The 22,435-nt window shown below is 37.2% G+C and overlaps 1 protein-coding gene across 4 annotated transcripts in view; it reads left to right on the top strand.

Moving 5' to 3' along the window:
- The window catches only part of PRKD1 (protein kinase D1), a 353,235-nt gene that overhangs the window by 310,767 nt on the left and 20,033 nt on the right, over positions 1–22,435 (top strand). For all 4 annotated transcript variants that reach the window (XM_016925950.4, XM_024348689.3, XM_063792825.1 and 1 more), the window contains 3 exons: positions 19,170–19,331; positions 19,862–19,960; positions 21,196–21,463. In XM_016925950.4, the coding sequence (XP_016781439.2) occupies positions 19,170–19,331; positions 19,862–19,960; positions 21,196–21,463 (529 nt within the window). The remainder of the gene's footprint in view (positions 1–19,169; positions 19,332–19,861; positions 19,961–21,195; positions 21,464–22,435) is intronic.

Here is a 22,435-nt window from a genome sequence, read left to right as displayed (position 1 = left end):
AACAAGTTTTGCCCTCCCCCTTCCTCCTCCTCATTCTCCAGAGGGGACCATGTGGGTTGAAATGCCAATGGGGCAAAATCCTCCTCAGTCAGCTCTGCTAGGTCCTCAGATCAAATTTTGATTTGTTTCTGTTCTTGGGAAAAAGCACCTGAGCTTATAGAAGACTTCAAAGTTGTGTAAATAGGGAATGTGAGAAAAGGTACAGCTCTCCTTTTTTTTTTTTTCCATTTCATTTTCTCTATATAACTTAGGTGGAGGCTTTCCAAGATCTGATTTAATCATCAAAACACTAAGCTCTTTAGATATTTTTGAATAATTGAAGTTAAGGCAAGTCTAAGTCTTATGGCATATCATTTACATCTCATACCATTTGGAATAGCTCTATTTTCATTATCTGTAAATACTTCATTATTATTATGTTTCAGACGGGTGTTAGTTAATGTAGATATTGGCCAGGTGTGCTGGCTCATGCCTGGAATCCCAGCACGTTGTGTGGCTGAGGCAGCCGGATCACCTGAGGTCAGGAGTTAGAGACCAGCCTGACCAACACGGTGAAACCCCATGTCTACTAAAAATACAAAAATTAGCCGGGTGTGGTGGTGCACACCTGTAGTCCCAGCTACTCAGGAAGCTGAGGCAGGAGAGTCACTTGAACCCTCCAGGAGGCAGAGGTTGCAGTGAGGAGAGATCATACCACTGCACTCCAGCCTGGATGACAGAGTGAGACTCATCTCAAAAAAAAAAAAAATGGATGTAGATATTAAGCTTATTTCATAAAATTTCCATCATCCCATGTATATTGTTTTTGAATTTTCTGTTATTCATGTCAAGATAAAAATAAAAGGATGTTTTGTGATTATTAAGGATATCACAGAAAACTGACCTTCATAAGGACATGCAAATATATCTTCGAGCACCTAAAAGCTTTTTTGTTTTTTGGGAGAAAGGGTCTTACTCTGTTACCTCATTGGAATGCAGTGGCATGATCACAGCTCACTGCAGCCTTGACCCAGGTTCAAACAATCCTCCCACCTCAGCCTCTTGATTAGCTGGAACTACAGGCATGCCCCACCAAGCTTGGCTAACTTTTTTTTTATTTTTGGTGGAGATGGATCCTCTCTCTGTTACCCAGACTGGCCTTGAACTTCTGAACTTAAGTCATCCTCCCACCTCAGCCTCCCCAAATGCTGGGATTACAGGCATGAGACACTGCACCAGGCCAGTTATAAGGTTAAAATCTAAAGCAAATAACACTAGTATGATATATTTAATGTATTTTATAATTTAAATCAACAGACTTGTTCAGCCGAAACTAATTTTTATTTTCTAACTTTAGAATATCACAGTGCATATAAAGGTTAAGAAAAATATGTGTACATATAATTCTAATGGATTCATTAATATTTTTCTCCTTTTCTTGTATTGCAACTTTCATTTATCAATACTAGAACAATACTAGAGCTCCTATTTATAATAAATGAAAGCATTTTGGAATTTTAAAAGCACTGAATATAGAATACAGAATATAGAAAAAATGAATTTTATGGGTCATAAATTATTCTCCTGTATTTATCTCATAAAATTACCTCTACTTTTCTGGTTTATATTCTCTTCTCATCCAAGTCTGTCTTCATTTAAAAACAGAACAATGGCTGGGCACAGTAGCTCACACCTATAATCCCAGCTCACATCTATAATCCCTCTCAAAGTGGAAGGATCAGATGAGGCTACTAGTTAGAGACAAGCCTAGAGGTAACTCACAACTCACAATAGGAAAGATACAGAATCAACCTAAATGGTGAAAAATGGTAGACTGGATAAAGAACATGTGGTACATAAAGACCATGGAATACTATACAGCCATAAAAAAGGGAAATCATGTCTTTGCAGCAACATGGATAGAGCTGGAGGCCATTTTCCTAGGCAAACTAACACAGGAACAGGAAACAAAATACTGCATGTTCTCACTTATAAGTGAGAACTAAACAGTGAGTACATGTGGACACAAAGAAGGAAACAATAGATACTAGGTCCTACTTGAGGGAGGAGTATGGGAAGAGGGTGAGGTTTGAAAAACTACCTGTTGAGTACTAATGCTTATTATCTGGATAATGAAACCAAGTGTATACCAAACCCCTACAACACTCAATTCAACTATATAACAAACCCTATGTAACATGTATCTCTGAACCTAAAAGAAAATATTTTTAAAAGGTTTGAAATATTCACATTAGCATTTTTGGTACTCAAATTCAAGGGAAGAAAACAGATCCCCCTCTAGAACCTCCAGAAAGCCACACAGCCCTGCCAACCCTTTGCTTTTAGTCCAGTAAGACCCATGTTTGTTTTCTAATCCCCAGACTGTAAGGTAATAAATCTGTATTGTTTAATAAAAAATTAAGTCGGTTGGTAGTGTGCACCTGTAGTCTCAGCTACTTGGGTGGCTGAGGCAGGAGGATCACTTGAGCCTGGGAATTCAAGGCTGCAGTGAGCTATGATCACACAACTGCACTCCAGCCTGTGCAACAGAGTGAGACCCTGTCTCTTGGAAAAAAAAAACCATAAACGATAACAACAAAATGTGGTCTTGATTTATCTAGGCTGCGTCTCATAGCTATAGTCAAATCTCTCCCATACTTCAAATTTGTGCTCTGCTCCTCTTTCATTTCTTGTTTATAAATTCCCCTCTTGTCATTGGTTTCTACACCTTTCTTAAAGAAAATACATGGCAATACATGGCTTTTTTTTTTTTTTTTGGCCATACTCTTGATTTCTAAGGCTCACTTGATCCTTTTTAAATCTCTCTTCTCACTTCATCCCTGTACTTACAAGATCCAATTTTTCCTTCCTTGCTAGCTTCTCTATCTTCCTAAACTTTTCCCTCCATTTATCTAAAGGATTTACGCACATTTGAAGCTCATTTCCAGAGCGAGGTCATCCATTTTGAGAGAGTCACCTGTCTTCCCTTAGGCCATTCCTTAATACAGCTCTTGAAGTCCAGCCTTCCACAGGCACTTCAGTCTCACATTTCCATCCTTAGGACATCTCCACTTTGCTGTACTGCCCCCACCCGAAACCAATCAGCCTAAAGCCAAACACGTAACCCTAATGTTTTTCCCCACAAGATACTCTCTCCCTTTGTGTATTTTGCTATCATTCTTTCAATTTCTTAGGCAAGAACTCTTCCTTCAGTTAATGAAAATATTAAGTCATTCAACAGTACCTGTGAAGCCCTTCATTCCTTTATACAAAGTGATTTGCTGAGCCTTTGGGCCGTATAAACATGAATAAAACCCTTTAAGATGTTCATACTCTATTTGGGCAGTCAGATACAAGTAGTTAGAAGTCAGAATCGCTGTGGAAGCACAGTGGAGGAAGTCATGGATTACCACAGATTCCAGAGCGTTGGAATCAGGGAGAGCTTCGAAGGGAAGCCCGGCATTGGCAAAACCTGGGAAGATTCATAAGCTTTTCATAGCCAGAGAAACGGTGGAAAGGGCCATTAGGTCGAGCAACCACCTCAGCAACATAAACAGTTTTTAAAAGCTGAGCCTCAAACTTTGGATTATTTTAAAAGAGTGATCTTCAAACATTTTTCTTCATTTGAACTCAAAAAGAATTCTGAAACTTTGTACCTCCTTCTGTATTTTTAAGTTGGTATCTAGCACTATTTTGTCAAAAATTGGTTTAATTTTTCTAGTGGATGGAAAATATTGGTATTTGACAATAAAGCTGTCATATCACTCCTTTAAATGTACCCATTGGAATATAAATATTATAGACATTTGATACCCTTTATTAACTATTCTTTTAAATACATGAATAGGCTTTTCTTTAACAACAGTACATTTTGCAACATTCCTTGTTTTCCTTGAGCCTATTCCACTTTCCCTACAGAATTATATTTCAATGTAATGTGTTTTTATACTTTAAAGTCTTTTCTTGCTCTACCTTTCATAATTCTTTGCAATAAAAATATGTGTATATTGGCTGGGTATAATGGCTCGGGCCTGTAATCCAAGCACTTTGGGAGGCCGAGGCGGGCAGACTGCCTGAGCTCAGGAGTTCAAGACCAGCCTGGGCAACATGGCGAAACCCTGTCTCTACTAAAAATACAAAAAAAAAAAAAAAAAAAATTAGCTGGGCATGGTGCTGCATGCCTGTAGTCCCAGCTACACAAGAGGTTGAAGCACGAGAACCTTGGAGGCAGAGGTTGCAGTGAGCCAAGATCGTGCCAGTGGACTCCAGCCTGGGTGACAAAGTGAGACTCTGTCTCAAAAAAATATATATATATATTTAAATATCTTGATGGCAACATTTTAAATGTCTAAAATATTCTCCATGACTAATTTATTATTATAACTATTGTCACTTATTACTTATATAACTATATAGATATTATTCAGTAAGATAAATATTCTGTAAATCTTTATGCTTGTATAACATAAAAATTAAAATATTACTGGAAATACATTATTTAATGAAATTGACTTAAATTTAGTTCATAAATTGGTGAGTGAATATTACTTATTACTCAAGTGAGATAGGGTTCAGAAATAATTTTATTCCTTTTTTTAAAATGTAGGAGCTGAGTTGTAAGCAAAAAGAAAAACCTCAGTGATTTATATTTATCTTCAGTAGTTCATTTTTATTCTCCCTCTGTTTATAAATCCATTAAATCCTTATTATTGTTGAAAGCACGAATTAGAAAGTAAGTTGCAAAAGAATTGATTTCCAATTCATTGGGGTCATTCACTTCATACCAACACAGTATTTCAAATTTTCCCATTATTGTTCTCCCCATGGAAGAAAGTATTTTTCTCCCCATGGCAAAGCACCCTAGTAATATTTGGAATGTATGACATCCATGCTTTCCTTTTAGAAAATTGGAGAAAAATCATCATGAAAGCAAACTTGGGGATGGAAAATTTTCAGACCACAGGATATTCTTAGACAGATCTGTGTTAGAAGAGTATGTGTGGACTGTTAGGATTCATTCATGCATTCATTCATTCAAAGTATAATTATTGAATGCCCAGCATGTTCCACATAGTAGGGATACAAATGTAAACAAAATAGATTTTCTTAAAACCATCTCTGTGCTCACATATCTCATAAAAAATCTTTTTGCTCTCCAAGAGTATGCCTTCCTTAGATTGGAGACTGTTTTAGTGGGACAAAGCCTGCAATAAGACCAGGAAATGGGCTTACTGTGAGTTCATGGAGAACCTTTGATATGTTACCAAGTGAGTTGGATTTTATTGTGCCTGGGCAATGATGAATTATTGAAAAGTTTTCAAAAAGAAATTGCTATGATCAGATCAGCATTTTGGGTTTATGTGTTACACAGAAGAAAGTTTAAAGGCAAGAAGAATTTTTAAGTGGAGTGGGGCTGAACATGCCTTAGCATAATGCCTGGCCCCTGGAAGGCACTCAGTAAATATTTGTTGAATGAAATACGTAGCCACAACTGAAGAAACCAGAGGATACAGATTTGCAGGGCATGGCAATAAGAGAATAAAGCATTTCTTACCATCATTTTTTTTTGTTTAAAAAACATAGTAACTTGTCTTCATGGAACAAGATTAAATATATATCTTCTGGATGATCAGGAGTAAGTAGAGAGGAGATAATTATGACAGAAAACCAGAGAATAATGTTGCTAAGTGTGCACAGGAAAATGAAAATTTTTGGAAACCGGAGACTTCTTTTTAAATCACAAAGAAGTCAATTATTTCTCTAGAGGAAAACGTGCAAAATGTGAGTGCTTTCTCTTTCAGTGTGTATTGAGATGTTGGCTTATATTTTTGTTGTTTCATCTAATATGTACTATATTTCTTCAAATATTTCTTTCCTTGCATTATATTACATGAAGAATTTTTTTTTTGAGACGGAGTCTCGCTCTGTCACCCAGGCTGGAGTGCAGTGGCATGATCTTGGCTCACTGCAAGCTCCACCTCCCGAGTTCATGCCATTCTCCTGCCTCAGCCTCCCGAGTAGCTGGGACTACAGGCACCCACCAGCAAGCCCAGCTAATTTTTTTGTATTTTTAGTAGAGACGGGGTTTCACCTTGTTAGCCAGGATGGTCTCGATCTCCTGACCTCGTGATCCACCTGCCTAGGCCTCCCAAAGTGCTGGGTTTACAGGCGTGAGCCACCGCGCCCACCCCACATGAATTTTTATGAAACTATTTCTATAGGCAAGACATGTTTTGGAGCTCTAAGGAAATCATACTGTCTTTTGCATGTTCCAAAATAAAGTGTATAGGTTATGTATATATGTCTAAAATAGGGAAAACAACTATCTATTATAAGAAAAAGAAAATTAATTTAGAAAATTTTCCAAATAGATATTCTGTCAGAAGTTAAATCATCGTAAAAAGTGAGTGTCAAAAGGCTAGGTTTCAAGTAAAAATTTTCCATTTTTTAGTAAATCTCTTTCCACCCTGGTTTCCTTAACTGTGCATTAGAAATCATGCTGACTTGGTCTATTTCCTTCATAGGAGTGTTTTGGGGACTAAATTAACTCCTATATAAAGCATTTTAAAAATCATTATTTCCCAGCATATTTTTCAAAGAACGCTAGTCTTTTGAACCCCTTCACAGAAGAGGCAAAAACACGTTTTTTCATCAAGAAAATTTGGAAAATGTTGTGTATGTACTGTATCCAGGTCACTCACGTCTTAGAAGTAAACATAGCCTTTTACTTATTAACAATTCTGAGAAATCCCATAATTGAAAACTTGTTTAATTTTAAGAATATGTTAGTTAAACTCATTTTGCCACAGAACCTTATACAGATGTAAGGTGTTACCATTTGACTTTTTGCACATGATATTCTGTCATCTAACCTTGTCCAGTAGTACCTACATGCTCACTTTAGTTATCATTATCTGGTATATAATACATCCGAAGGATTATGTGTCTGCACACATTATTTAGCATATCATGGAATGTTATGCTTTTTGGTGTGCTGACATCTAAATATAGAAGCTGTACTACAGTAATAGGATTTGTCAAAAATTACACTTAAAATCTAATGCCAAGCCTAGATTGGATTTTTGTGTTACTGTTTCCAGCCAGGTAGATTAACAGGAAATAAAAAGTTTTCCATATGTCTTCATTTCCAGACATTTGATGCCAAGTAGAAGAAAAATCCAGATATTTTCTCCATTTTTCCATTTTTATGAACCATTAAACAGCTTCATGTAGATTCCAGCTTTTTTTTTTTTTGGTAATAATTCACACTTTTAATATTGTCTTTCTCCTAAACACAAACCCAATAATGGTGTGAAGGGAAGGGGGTCATACTTGAAGAACAGAATGTCTGTAACACTGATTTTTTAGAAATATATGGGTTAGTCATTAATTTTCTGTTTTGTGGCCTTTTTATGCTGGTTCTCCAACATTATACTCTTTTAACCTTGGTTGGGAGTTAGAAGGTGGGTACTGGGATGCATGCATACAGGATCCCTGCTATGTGAGTCTTTCTTTAGTTCTCATTCCCCCCACCCCCTAAAATCACAGTATCGAATTCAAACATATACAAGCATTAATGCCAATGATTCCCCAGTGTATGAGCCCAGATGATGGGCTTAGAGCATCTAGATTTCGTTGAGGTTTTATTGTTTGTTTTATTTAAAGAGATATTTTTAAAAGACTTTATTTTTAGAGCAATTTTAATGTCACAGCAAAATTAAGAAGAAGATACAGTGATTTCCCATATACACCTTGCCCCTACACATGTGTACCTTCCCCCACTATGAATATCCCCCACCACAGTGGTACATTTGTTAGAGTGGATGAACCCACCTTAACACATCATAATTACCTGAAGTCCATAGTTTACATCACGGTTTACTCTTGATGTTGAGTATTCCATGGGTTTGGACAAATGTGTAATTACATGTATCCATCATATAGTATCATACAGAGTATTTTTCTTGCCTTAAAAATCCTCTGTGCTTCACATGTTCAACTATCCCTGTCAGCCACTGATCTTTCTGTTGTCAGCATAGTTTTCTCTTTTTGTCTTTTCCAGAATGTCACATAGCTGGAATCACATAGTATGTGGCCTTTTCAGGTTGCTTTCTTTCACTTAGTAATGTACATTTAAGTTTCCCCCAAGTTTTTTCATGATTCGAGAGTTCAGTTCTTTTTAGCACTAAATAATATTCCCTGGATGTACCACAGTTTGTTCATTCACCTACTGAAAGACATCTTGGTTGCTTGCAAGTTTTGGCAATTATGAATAAAGCTGTTATAAGTATCTCTGCAGGTTTCTGTGTGAACGTAAGTTTTAAACTTCTTTGGGTAAATACCCAGAAGTATGATAGTATATTAAGTATATGTTTGGTTTTGTAGGAAACTACTAAATTGTCTCCCAAAGTTGCTGTACCATTTTATATTCCCACCAGCAATGCATTAAGGTTCTTGTTACTCTACATCCTTGCCAGCATTTGGCCTTGTCGGAGTTCCAGATTTTGGCAATTCTAATAGGTGTGTAATGGTATCTTACTGGTATTTTATTTTGCATTTCCCTGATGACACCTGATATTGAGCAATTTTTCATGTACTTATTTTCCATCTGTATAGCTTCTTTGGTGAGGGGGTCTGTTAAGGTTTTTGGCCCATGTTTAAAATCTGGCTGTTTGTTTTCTTGTTGTGTTTTAGTAGTTCTTTGTATATTTTAGATAATAGTTCTATATCACAAAGACATTTGTGTCTTTTGCAAATATTTTCTCCCAGTCTGTGGCTTTTTTTCTCATTTTCTTGATAGGTTTTGTTTTTAAAATTTTCCATTCATCTTTTCTGAAGGATGCCCTATGATGGGTAGAAAATGTCAAATATTTTTATACTATTTCTATGTGGAAAAGTCAAAAAAGACTAGAAAAAAATGAAAGATGATGAGAGAGTATTTATAAGTGTTGCTTTCTGCATACTCCTCTCACCCCTCTACATTTAGCTACTTCTCCTTTTATAGGGAAAAGAGAGGACTCATTACATTTATCATGTGTCTGCAGCAATCCTGGATCTAAATCTAGATTGAATCATTTCTAGAATGTATGAAATGAAGAATGACTGCGAGGTGTGTGGATAGGTTTTTGAATATACATGGTTTTTGGCCGGGCATGGTGGCTTATGCCTGTAATTTCAGCACTTTGGGAGGCTGAGGCAGACAGATGACTTGAGGCCAGGAGTTCGAGACCAGCCTGGGTAACATAGTGAAACCCCGTCTCTACTAAAAGTACAAAAAAAAAAAAAAGAAAGAAAGAAATAGCTGGGCGTGGTGGTGCTTGCCTGTAGTCCCAGCTACTTGGGAGGCTGAAGTGAAAGAATTCCTTGAGTCTGGGAGGTGGAGGTTGCAGTGAGCGGAGATCACAACACTAGACTCCAGCCTGGCTGACAGAGAAAGACTCTGTCTCAAAAAATTAAAATATATATGTGTGTGTGTGTGTGTGTGTGTGTGTGTGTGTGTGTGTGTGTGCATGCATGCACACACACACAAATAGATTAGTCCTCCTGTGATTTCTTTTGCTATGCAAACATTGAATTGATCCTCACCTCTCCCCAACACTTGGGGCCAATTTTACTTAATAGAATGCACAAGACTACAACTAATTTATGATGAAAAAATTGTAATCATACATTGTGCATTATAAGCTAGCCACCTCAAAGTTGACTCCCTTTCTTGATATGAGGGCACAATATATCTGTTGTCATTAGCAGTTAATGGAGATGCTTCAACTTACTATTGTTTCTACAAAATTTTGCACTATATTAAACCAGGATAAATCTCTGCTAATTAGTGGCACAACAAAAGTATAATTATACTCTAGTTCCAATGGATGGTATGAGCAAACAGTTCTTAATAGGAATGATTTGAGAATTTCTGAATCCTCAGAGTCCAGTGAGTTATATTTGATCATGACCTCATTGATATAACGGTCAACCAGTGGCACCTGTTCACAAGAGGGTAGATTGTTCTATTTGGTCTTGTTGAAGTCATGTCATTTGCATTTATTCCTCTGACAGTACATATTAACATAATTTGTTCTAAGTTAATATCAATGTGAATTTCTAAAATATTGTAGATGAAAATTTTCAAAACATGGTACCCCCAAAAGATGATTAATGAAGAATGAGCCTGTTTTAATTGCAAACTTTTTGCCAACTGAAGATGAAATGGGGACATGTTCATAGGCAATAACCAAATGATCTCTGTTCTCACTTTAGACCAGGAGAACTTTCATGTGATACAACACACAGCCTTTCCCTTAACTGACCTTAGAGTAGAAGCACCTCTGTCATCACTGAAGTCTGAAAACACAGCAAGGTACTCCATGATGGGAAATAATTATGTTATTATAGTAAAACATCTTCATAAGTAAGTTATATAGTATCCTGAAAATACCTTAGGGTTGGCAACAAGAAAAAGGGGAGAAAAGTAAGCATCCTTGAGAAAAATGTATAATTTGGGCTTCATTTTTTTAATTCTCTGAGAAAAAGCAGCCCACCTTTCCCATTCCCTTTCATTCATCTTTCCCTTATATATCAGCATAAGAATAAAATAAAAGACTTTTATGTTAATATAAAATATTAATGAACTATAATGGTAATATGTAAGTTGGGCAAGATTTTAATATCTGAAAGTTTATTTTTCATTCACTAAATGAGGATAAAGTATGAGTATTCTTTTTTTATTGGTATCCTTTTGTTCTTTAATTTGTATTATTTGAAATGATTACAATTTCCAATAAAATATGAAGCCCTATACATCTTCACAAATAAAGATACTGCCTTCCATTTGTAGATACATCAAAAGAAAAAAGCAAGGTGTGAAAAAGTAGATGCATCCAGATTGGCAAAATGGATGCATCCAGATTGGCAGATACATGGATGTCTTTATAGTGTTCACTTTACTTTTGAGTATATTTGAATATGTTCATTTATAAATAATATAACTAATAAATAAATCTTATTACAGTTGTTTGTGAACTCTTTCCCTCAGTTTCAAAGGACAAAGACTTCATATTCCTGCCCTAGTATTGAGGAATGTGTTAGGCAGACCAAATAGTGGAGTCTTTGTATGGTGTGGTAGGCAGAATGCCCCCCGACACACCCCGGCCCTGTTAAAGATGTCTGCACCCTAATCTCTGACACCAGTAAATATGTTACCTTAGGTGGCAAAAGGAACTTTACAGGTATAATTAAAGTTGCAGACCTTAAAATAGGAAGAGTCGTTTGGATTATTCAGGTGTGCTCAATCTAATGACATGAGCCCCTAAAAGCACAGTACCTTCTCCCGCTGGAGGCAGAAGAGATGAAGTAGTCACAAAGATTCAAAGTGTGAGAAGAACTCCACATGCAGTAGCTGGTTAGATGTGGGGAGCAACATCATGAGGAATTCAGGCAGCTTCAAGCTGCTGAGAGAGACGCTTGGCTTACAGCCAGCAAGGAAACGGGGACCTCACCCCTGCAGCCCAAATAACTAGATTCTGTCAACAACCTGAGTGAGCTTGGAAGCGGTTCTCCCTCAGAGCCTCCAGATAAGAGAGCAGCTTGCCAACAACTTGATTTCTGTCTCTGAAACCCAGACCAGAGAAAACAGCTGAGCTCACCAGACTTCTGACCTACAGAACTGTGAGATAATACATTTGTTGTTTAAAAACACACACACACAATAAGGGGAAAGACGGGGATTGACTAACTAGAAGGTGCAAGTCTGTGGCAGTTCATACTTAATCTGATAGAGCCTCTGTTGGGTGAAAGGCTAAAGGAAGTTTTCTTCTCTGTGGCTTACTGTAAACTTTCAGTTATCAAACAAAAGGGGGACATTGGGCCCAAATCATTTTTAAATGCCATAAAATTTACCCAGTAGTAATAACTAACCCATACTATGTGCCAGGCACAATTCCAAGTATTTTGTTCCATTAAATAATGAGACCTGACTGTGTTATGAGTTGACACATTACTATCATCCTATTTTACATAAGATTTGGAAGCACCTCAGAGAGTTTAGATAACTCACCTGAAGGCAGAAGCTGGGAAGAGGCAGAACTGGAATTCAAACTCAGGCCATCTGTCTTCAGAGAACTTGCTCCTGAAATTAAGCTCCAGGTTTCCAGGCTTTCCTTGTAGTCAAACCTGTTCTGGGTTAAATAAAAAAATAAGAGGAGTTGAAAGACCTTTTCTAAGTAAGAAGTAAAAGAGGTACAGTGGTCATTATCATCTGAATAGCCCATTTTCAATTCTTTATTCTCATCCTCAGGACAATGATGGAATCATAGTAAGGTTTTCACAATGTAAATGAGGGTTGGCATGGAGGGAAGGGAATATCCTGACTGTGCTGCTACTTTGCTTATCTCTTGCTGATAACTGTTTCCTGGTGGCTTTTGAGAATGATCTGAATCTAAAGTATCTCCTTATTAAGAGCTAGATATTAAATAAATACAAGTCTCCTAGAGAGTAGGAAAATCATGTTACTTCCTATCAAAGATGTTGAAATCTTTACAAAAACACTGATCAAAATTGGTAGATTTTGAGGGGGTTGTACCTAAAAAGTGAAAGAGACTGTCTTTATCATATTCTTGGTCCTAGAGAAATCATTGCAGCTCATCAGTAGTGGCATCTCTGAGAATCACATCCATATTATTAGTATTTATCAAAAAAGTCATTATTGGCCAGGTGCGGTGGCTCATGCCTGTAATCCCAGCACTTTGGGAGGCCGAGGCCAGCAAATCACTTGAGGTCAGGAGTTTGTGACCAGCCTGGCTAACATGGTGAAACCCCGTTTCCACGAAAAATACAAAAATTAGCCAGGCATGGTGGCGGGCACCTGTAATCCCAGCTACTTGGGAGACTGAGGCAGGATAATCGCTTGAACCCGGGAGGGGGAGGCTGTAGTGAACTGAGGCTGCACCACTGCACTCCAGCCTGGGCAAGAGAGTGAGAATCTGTCTCCAAAAAAAAAGGAAAAGAAAAAAAAAGTCATTACTTATGATCATATTTGTCATCAGACTCCTGAAATTTCCTACTAACAGATTTAAGAGAACTCAATTAAAAAGCCATGTGCTGTATTTTTTTCTGAAGAGAGGCTATCACTATATATCGTGTTTGATGCAAAATGTACTATCACTAAATATGTCGAACACGTACTAGCATATCTAAAAGCCATGGAGATCTTAAAGAATATTATTCACTTAATGAAAAGTAAGGAGAAGTAGAGACTCTTCATCTTTCAATCAAATTTAGCAAATGTGTTGAATATTTAGTATGTATCAGGCACTAGACTTATATTGACTGGGAATACAAAATGATAAATTATAGCTCTTATGGAGCTTGTAGCCTTGTAAATAAGACAAATAGGTTCACCAATAACCAAATATGGTAGGATAAGTGTTATGAAAGGGGATTATAGCAAAGACTCTGAGAGTAGAGAGACATCCAAGACAGACTGGGAGAGTCAATAAAAGTTACCTGACAGCTGAATATTCACACCCGATAAATGTTCGTGTTCAGGCTGAAGGGTAGTATGTATGAAAACATAGAAAGGAGAGAGTGTGGCTTGTTATAAAAATGGTTTTAGGGTGGCAAAAAGGGTGGATATTTGGGTGAAGAGACGAAGCTGGAGAAATACTTAAGCAGAGAGAGAAAAAGGAGCTGATTTTGAAGGGTTTTGTATGCCTTGCTAAGGGTAGGCACCTTATCCAGAAGTTGGTGGTGATTCATTTGTGGGCTTGAAGCAAGATGGTAGCATCAGAATCACCTTTGGGAAGATCACAGTGGCAGCCTTTTGAAGAATGGATTGGAGAAGAAGACCTAAGGCAAGATCAGTTGGGATGCTGTGGCGGATCCCTGTAAAAGAGATGAGGGCTCAAACCAAGGCAGCAGAGGTGAGGATGAAGGTAAGGGATCAGTGTGAGAGATGAAGGAGGTGGGCTCTATTAGTTTTAGAGACCAGTGGGTTGTTGGAAGTGAAAGAGAAGTTAGCATTTAGGATGAGCTCAAGGTTTCTGACCTAGGTGATTCGCCATTCGCCAAGCGAAGAAATACTAGAAGAATAAGTTTGGGTGGAGAGACGCTGATGTCATTGTTGGACCTCTTCCATTTAAATGAACATACCCCAAAGACAATTGAATATAAGATTGTGGAATTTAGGAGATCTTATCATATCAATTTGGGTATTATCTTTAACAAGTACTTTTATAATTGTCTGTTCTCTGCAAGATGACTTTTTATTCTCTATCAGGTAAGTATAGTCTGTTTCCCTTTAATAAGGCATTTAAGGATTGTGATTTCTAAGACCTTGACATGAAGCATAAATTATAAGAGACAGTAATTAGAAAATGGATAAGAAGGTGTGCTCTTCTCTTGACCCTGGCAAACTGGCAGGAATGAGAGTCGACAAGGCCACTGCTGCAGTACTGTACCTCATGCCCCCCACCCATTCCATTGTGTGATGGAATATTCTTCCTTCTGATTTGCATACCATTTAGAATTTAGATCCTAGGCTCATCACTTTTATATTTAGTTTTTCTATCTCATTATGAACTGAATCAGTTTGTTCTTTGACAGAAAATTAGTCAGAGGTCCCCATATTAAGACTGCACTGCTCCTAAAGACCTATTGCAAAGATAGGTTGAATCTAATTCTCCTCTTTCCTACTTCTCATATGTTTGAGTAGAATAATCCTAAAGGTAGAAGGTGGAAACTACATATATGGAATAAATTATAAACTCTAGATTTACAATAAAGCAACAATGTTAGACTTAAAGAATATTAGTACTTAGATACCAATATTAAAGAATATCCTTTAACACAAATCAAAAAATGTAAATGAGAATTACATAAAAACAATTAGAATTAGTCAATTCTTTACTTTCTTGAGATATTACTTTTATAAAAGCTTTTGATTCTAGTGACTAATTTCCATTGATTATATACACATTTTCTAGGCAACTTGGGTCAGGAGAGTTTTTGTCTTGATCTACAAACGATATTTCCTCCCAGGCATCGAAACAACTTATATTCACCCCGTGAATATGTCATCAATCTGTTATGTGTGAATGGACACTATTTTTTCCTGTACTTGGCCAAATGTTTCATTTCCTGAAAATTAAATTGCTTAAATGCAACAAACAGATGGCCAGAGAGTCCTGTAGTAGCTTGCTCTGCCATGAAATTTATCTGCATTTCTGTGGAAAGCCTGAGAAGTTGGGCAAAACTCTTTTTGCACACTACTATGCCATAATTGATGTTGCAGTCTTCTTGCCATTTTAAAATTATTAATAATTCTGTTACTTTGGACATTAGGAGGAAATGGTTTAAAGGCTATTTCATATTTTATATGAAAAATTAAAACTGTTCATGAAAAGTCACATGGACCACTTTGGTTGAACTTATCTTAAAATTGTACTTAAGGTATTAAAAAATAATAATTACACATGAAAATGGAGAAATAATAGCTGGAACTTTTTTCTTATTTCCAGTCTTCTAATGTATTCTCCAGGCTAACGACATATTCTTATCAGTGCAGTATAAGAAGTTTGACTAAATAAGGCATGATCTATGTAGTCTGTTTTATTTTCTTTTGTTACTATCAAATATAAAAACAAGTTTGGCCATTTGTTTCAATGCAAGAAAAAATACAGTTCATAAGTAAGTATCTATGATGGCCTTGTCTCAACCATATACAATAAATGTTAAAATAAACTTGTTGTATATCAACTATTCAGATAAAGCAAAATCACTTCGCTACTGAGAAGATTTTTCAGCTGTCATTCAATATGTACTTTGGGAAAACTGTAAAGTATAAATATGCTCATAAAAGAGCAAGGGCCAAGTGAAATGAATTTAAACTTTAAGACTTCTTTTTATCAGTTGTGTATACTTAGCCTTGAGTCTGATGCTTTCATTGAACATGTATTTTTAAAAATTTGTATATCTAACCACATTCAAAGCCCTTTATTGGGAAATAACAAAATGTTCCCTTATCCTTTACATCAAGATTCTATTAGAGAACATTTGTAGATCTCTTCAGAGCTGACGGTGAACGTGGCACAAAATAGTTGACAATGAACACTGTCATTAATCTGTCCCTTACTTTTGATTTAGAACATTCTGTGAATACCCCAATTCTGGAAATAAACATGTATTAATGTTCTACCCTCTGTACAGGGGCACCTCAGGTCATGTTGTGGAGTAGGAAAAAGGAGTAAATTGAGTGAAGGACTTTAGTACCTCTAAGAACTCATGTACTGGCCAGGTGCAGTGGCTCATGCCTGTAATCCCAGCACTTTGGGAGGCCAAGGTGGGCGGATCACTTCAAGTCAGGAGTTAGACACCATCCTGACCAACATGGAGAAACCCCATGTCTACAAAACATACAAAATTAGCCAGGCATGGTGGTGCATGCCTGTAATCCCAGCTACCCGGGAGGCTGAGGCAGGAGAATCGCTTGGACCTGGGAGGCAGAGGTTGTGGTGAGCCGAGATTTGCCATTGCACTCCAACCTGGGCAATAAGAGTGAAACTCCGTCAAAACAAAACAAAACAAAAAGGAATACAGGTAGAGGCACATAAGGATTCACATCATTCAGATAATTTAGGTAGGAGGACTCCCCAGTCATTGCATCTTTCCCCTCTTCTCCAGCTTTCAGAATCTAAGATCAGCAGAAGCAGCAGGCTGTGCAGCTCCAATACCACTCCCGTGATCCCTGCCCTCCCTGGGCCCCCGAGGTCACTCTCCCTTAATGCTTATCTCTTCTTCCTACTAGTTTTTCCTCTGCCTACACACAGAGGACACCTACCCTTCCTGTCTACTTCTGTTGCTCTGCTCCTTTCTGATTCATTGCTTCTGCTTCCCACCCATACTGCAAAACTTAGCCATTTAAGGAAGCCAGACTCCCCAGAACACTGCTTAAGTGCTTACAGTTATATTAAATAGAAAAATAAAAGAATCAATGAAGATGCTCAAAGAGGAATGTGTACTTTGCACATATCATAGTGGACTTGTCCTAGGAGAATCAGAACTGTAGCAGAACTCATGTAATCCTTAAAGCTCGTGCTGTGATTATTGATTAAAAGAGAACAGCTGAGACCTTTGACACTTCAGAGGCCAGTGGTCTGTGCAGTCAGTCTGGCTTCTCTGACAGGGAAAGGCATGTAAGGAAAAGGAAATGAGACAGCCTGGGACACAAGTTCAAGTATGAACAATACTATCACATGTTCCATGGTGCCTATCAAACAAGTGTATGTGGTCATATTAGTCTCCTCCTTAGCATCTCGCCCTCCCATAATACTCAAAGCCATCTGGCTATCTGCTCTTATTTGCAAGTAATCAGGAAAAGTAAAGTAAGAGGGTTGATAATATGAGCTTTGTGAACCCCAACTATCTCCATGTTCTTCAGCTCTGACCAGGAGAGAGCAACTTGGGAGGTGAGGTCTATCCGAAGTTGCCAGACTTGACTAGTTAACAGTGCAACGGTTTGAAGAATAATGACTCTAGCCCTTTAGAGGTTAAAGGCTGTTGGGTAGATGTGTAGTCATCTGCTGAGATCACATTCATAATAAACTTGCAATTCCATGACTCCATTATGCTGTATGATTTGACCCCAAGGCATCAGAATCAAAGAGACCCATCAGATGCCTGAGGCAGAGATCAAAACAGGCAAAGTAGAAAAAGGACTCTCTAAGAAACGAGTTATCATCATCAGAGCTCCTGGTTCTATATCCAGTTGATGCCAGGCTTTCCTTGCAAATGGGTAGTGAGAGGACAACTACAACAATGTAGACTCACCCACAACCCCTTCTGCTGCTCACCACCCAGCATCCATCTGTGAGGTTTCTGAGCAGTGAGCCATTTGAGGTTTTAAATTTCATTTTACGTACAATTTTATCACTGAGATTTTTTTTCTAAAATAAAGAAGCATTTAATTTTTTTCTCTCTTCAGCTGTTAGCACATTTAAGTTAGTTCCTGCTTTTTTTTGTTTAGGTGGTTTTTGTTCATGATGATTTTTCTTCTCTTGCTCATTGGGATATAAGTGGAATATATAATTTTTTTTGATGTTAGGATTTGTTGTTGTGCAGAGAAAAAAGGTAAAGGTCAAATGATCAAAGGCATTTGTTGATGAACCAGAAGAACATTCAGATTTAAGCATTATTACAAGAGATCGTCTAATGCTAAGCGTAATTTTACTTGACACATGTGGCAATTAATGTGTCAAGCAAAATGCTGTTTACCATTACTAGTCATTACTTTATTGTGGAAAGACAGTAGTCCCTTGGTATCTGCATGGGATTTGTTCCAGAACCACCGCACCAGATATCAAAATCCACGCATACTTACATCCCACATTTGGCTCTGCAGAACTTCCCTCTAGGAAAAGTTGGTCCTCCTTATCCTCAGGTTTTTGGATCCGGTGAACACTGTATTTTCAATACTCACTTGGTTGTGGATGCTGAACCCACAGATACCAAGGGCCAGCTGTACTTATCGAAAAGTATCCACATGTAAGTGGACCCACACAGTTCAAATTTGTGTTTCTCAAGGATTAGCTATATTTATTGCATGCTTGAAAACCAAGCGGGTAGGATGGTATTGTAGACAAAGCACAGGCTCACTTTTTTTTTGTTGCTATTTTTATGATCTTCACTTAGTATAAGAGTTTCTGTCAAAAACTGCAGCCTCCAGTACCAGTAGCAAAGCATTTCTAAAAGGTTTTGACTAAGGTACTTAATCAGTGCATGGCCTGATGCACTACATGTATGAATTTCATCTTTACTACATTAGATTTCTACCAATTGGATATAAATAGCCTAGTATGCTTAGTTAGGACAATATGTTTAATATTGGGGATGATCCTAAGAAATTATAGATTTCTCAATATGGTATTCTAATTAAAACCTAATTAGCAATTCACTGTGCTAGAACTTGGATTTTTTTCACATAGAAATAATTTCACTACGCATAGAAAGTAAAGATGTATTTTTTGGAGACATTAGAATTTCAAAAATATAAGGCAGCACATGTGGAATGTAGAGGTGTTAAAATCTTAAGTGTGGGTTTCTCTATAGCTCTAAGCTTGAACAGTTTTGTATAATCAGCGAGCTTGCCAAACAGTATCAAAAAACTCATTTTCTTCAAGTGCTTTATTTATCTTTAATAGAACCTTCATCACCCTGGTGTTGTAAATTTGGAGTGTATGTTTGAGACGCCTGAAAGAGTGTTTGTTGTTATGGAAAAACTCCATGGAGACATGCTGGAAATGATCTTGTCAAGTGAAAAGGGCAGGTTGCCAGAGCACATAACGAAGTTTTTAATTACTCAGGTAAGAAATCAATTAGAGACGGGAAAAATACAATATTTAATATCAAATGTTATCACTGTTTAACTACAGCTTTCTAGCCTTGTTGTTTAGTCCCTACCTCCAGTCTAAACTACACTAGAAAAGGTTGTAGTGGCTTTATTGTATTATGTGATTTATATCTATATTAATCAGAGTCCACAGTGTACCAAATTAGTAACATGTTTGCAGGTCCATATATTCAAACTTTTCATGAAATTTTAAAATGTACATTGGTTTAGTTTTGGTTCTTTGAGAATATTTAAGAATGGGTGTCCCTGTTAGATATAGGTCTTTTATCTACATCTGTCTTGGCCGCTGTGTGAATACCATCATATGGTAATTTTTTCATTGAAATTTCTTTAGAAGCCTGTGTTAATCTAGCTCATTTCAGTGTCTTTAACATAAAGAAATTTGAATGTCCATTGTCAGTTTTTTTTCTTGGCCTTTTAACTGGTAGAAGACATTTTGAAATTAATAAACTAGAATGAAATTTTGGTGATTCTTCTTTACAGATACTCGTGGCTTTGCGGCACCTTCATTTTAAAAATATCGTTCACTGTGACCTCAAACCAGAAAATGTGTTGCTAGCCTCAGCTGATCCTTTTCCTCAGGCAAGTATAAAAGCATCTCTCAGCAAAAAGCCAGTTGGCAGCATTGCTAGCTTCCATGTAGCATCTTGTCACCTTCCATTTTTTCCTTAAAACCTTTATTTGTTTCAAGTGTTTTCTATCCATATTTATTCATTTGTTACTTTGGGACTATGGCCTTGTTACTCTGGCCTTTTGGTGAAGCATGCCTTAATTATACACAAAAGTGCCTTCTCATTCTGCCTTTTGGCTTTTCCGGAAGTGGCCTGAGAGTGACAACACTTGAGAGTCCCAGAGATGTTACCTGCTCATTAATGGGCAAGATATTAAACCTCACTGTTGTTCTCAAGGACAAGGGCAAAACTTTTTTCCTTTCCTCAACTTAGAGAGTGGGAAATCAGCTATCTCCTCAGGGAATTATAGGTCTGAAGTGACTTGACTGATGTGACTGTCCTGCCTTGCTTCCCTAACACCTTCCGGTCCTACCTATATATGTGCCAGTGCAGATCTAATTTTGAGGATTATTGTGGATGACATGACACATCTCTGTACTTATCCTTCATCTTCTTCTCATAATAAGCCCTTGAGTGAAGGTCATCACTTCCCAGATTTGCATAATGCTTTCCTGCCTTGTATACAATATTACCCACTTCTGAGTACACTTGTCTTCATATTTGTCGGTTTTTGGAGGAGGGAGACTGTTTTTATTTTTTCATTTATTTTTATTTTATTTTATTTTATTTTAGACAGAGCACTCTGTTGCCCCAGGCTGGAGTGGAATGATGCAGTCTCAGCTCACTGCAACCTCTGCCTCCCAGACTCAATCAATCCTCTCACCTCAGCCTCTCAAATAGCTGGGACTATAGCCACACATCACTACGCTGTGCTAATTTTTTAATTTTTTGTAGAGATGGGGGTCTCACTATGTTGCCTAGACTGGTCTTAAACTCCTGTCCTCAAGCAGTCCTCCTGCCTCAGCCTCCCAAAATGTTAGAATTACAGGCATGAGCCACTGCACCCTGCCAAGGGAGACTGTTTAGATGATATTTTTATGAATGAAAACATACTTTTGTATCCCTACATAAACCACTGTCTTCAAATACCTAAAATGGAAAATAGCTATTACTTTAAGAAATCCATATCATTTAATGTAAAGGTAAAGTATTTAAAATATTATGGTTGTATCTGGTGAATCTGAACTAAGACACACAGACACACAATTGTGAACGGAGTATTTCTGCAAATCTTTTCATCAACAGGTGAAACTTTGTGATTTTGGTTTTGCCCGGATCATTGGAGAGAAGTCTTTCCGGAGGTCAGTGGTGGGTACCCCCGCTTACTTGGCTCCTGAGGTCCTAAGGAACAAGGGCTACAATCGCTCTCTAGACATGTGGTCTGTTGGGGTCATCATCTATGTAAGCCTAAGCGGCACATTCCCATTTAATGAAGATGAAGACATACACGACCAAATTCAGAATGCAGCTTTCATGTATCCACCAAATCCCTGGAAGGAAATATCTCATGAAGGTAATATCTTCCATTCAAAAATGTTAATAATCTAATCCTTATTTGTTTATGTTACTAATTTAAATTAATATAATTGTAAATTATTAACTTAATAAATGCTCATTGTAAAGTGCCCACCAGAGTGGAGACACAAAGACACGAATTAATTTGGGTGGGACACATACACATAACAGAAATTGGGTTATATATATTAAGAAGTAAGTGAACAACCAGAGAGAATGTATTTTGGTACATTTCATTAGAACTTATAAATATTTATACCTTAATATAATAGTAATAATGAATTATTAGTAAGGGCTTACTTATATGTGCCTAGTTCTGTGTTAAAAACTTTTAAACTATTATCAACACAAGAATGTTATGACATTGATATTTTAATGATCATATAACATATATTAGTATACCAAGTTCTTTGTCTACTGGTTTTCTTTGTGTGGCATTAAAATATGTATAATATTTTACTTGGCCATTCCCCTGGAATTTTTAGGTTATTTCTCTATGTTTAGTATTAGAACATCCTGATGTATCATTCCTATATATATCTCTGATGATTTCTTTAGAATAGATTACCTTGACAGTGTTGCATTGTTTAGAGTTATATTCTTAATAAATATATCCTTCCTCTTAAAGGACAAAAGATTGTTTAAAAGAAATTGCAGGGGCTGACAGGGCAGAGAAAGTGACTCATTCAGTACTTCGGAAAGGAGTTCCTCCTTTAACATACATTGGAGTGTATTTAATTCTCATAAAAATTCTATAAGATAGGTGTTACTATGATGGCTATATTTCAAGTGTGGATCACGAGGTCAGAGGTTCAAGATCAGCTTGGCCAATAGGGTGATACCCCATCTCTACTAAAAAATACAAAAATTAGCTGAGCGTGGTGGCACGTGCCTGTAGTCCCGGCTACTCAGGAGGCTGAGGCAGGAGAAGTGCTTGAACCAGGGAGGTGCAGGTTGCAATGAGCCGAGA

The sequence above is a fragment of the Pan troglodytes genome, chromosome 15, assembly GCF_028858775.2.
Source record: "Pan troglodytes isolate AG18354 chromosome 15, NHGRI_mPanTro3-v2.0_pri, whole genome shotgun sequence".
Classification (NCBI taxonomy): Eukaryota; Metazoa; Chordata; class Mammalia; order Primates; family Hominidae; genus Pan; species Pan troglodytes.
Note: the sequence above shows the minus strand (reverse complement) of the source record. Positions and strands in the feature narration are given on the sequence as shown.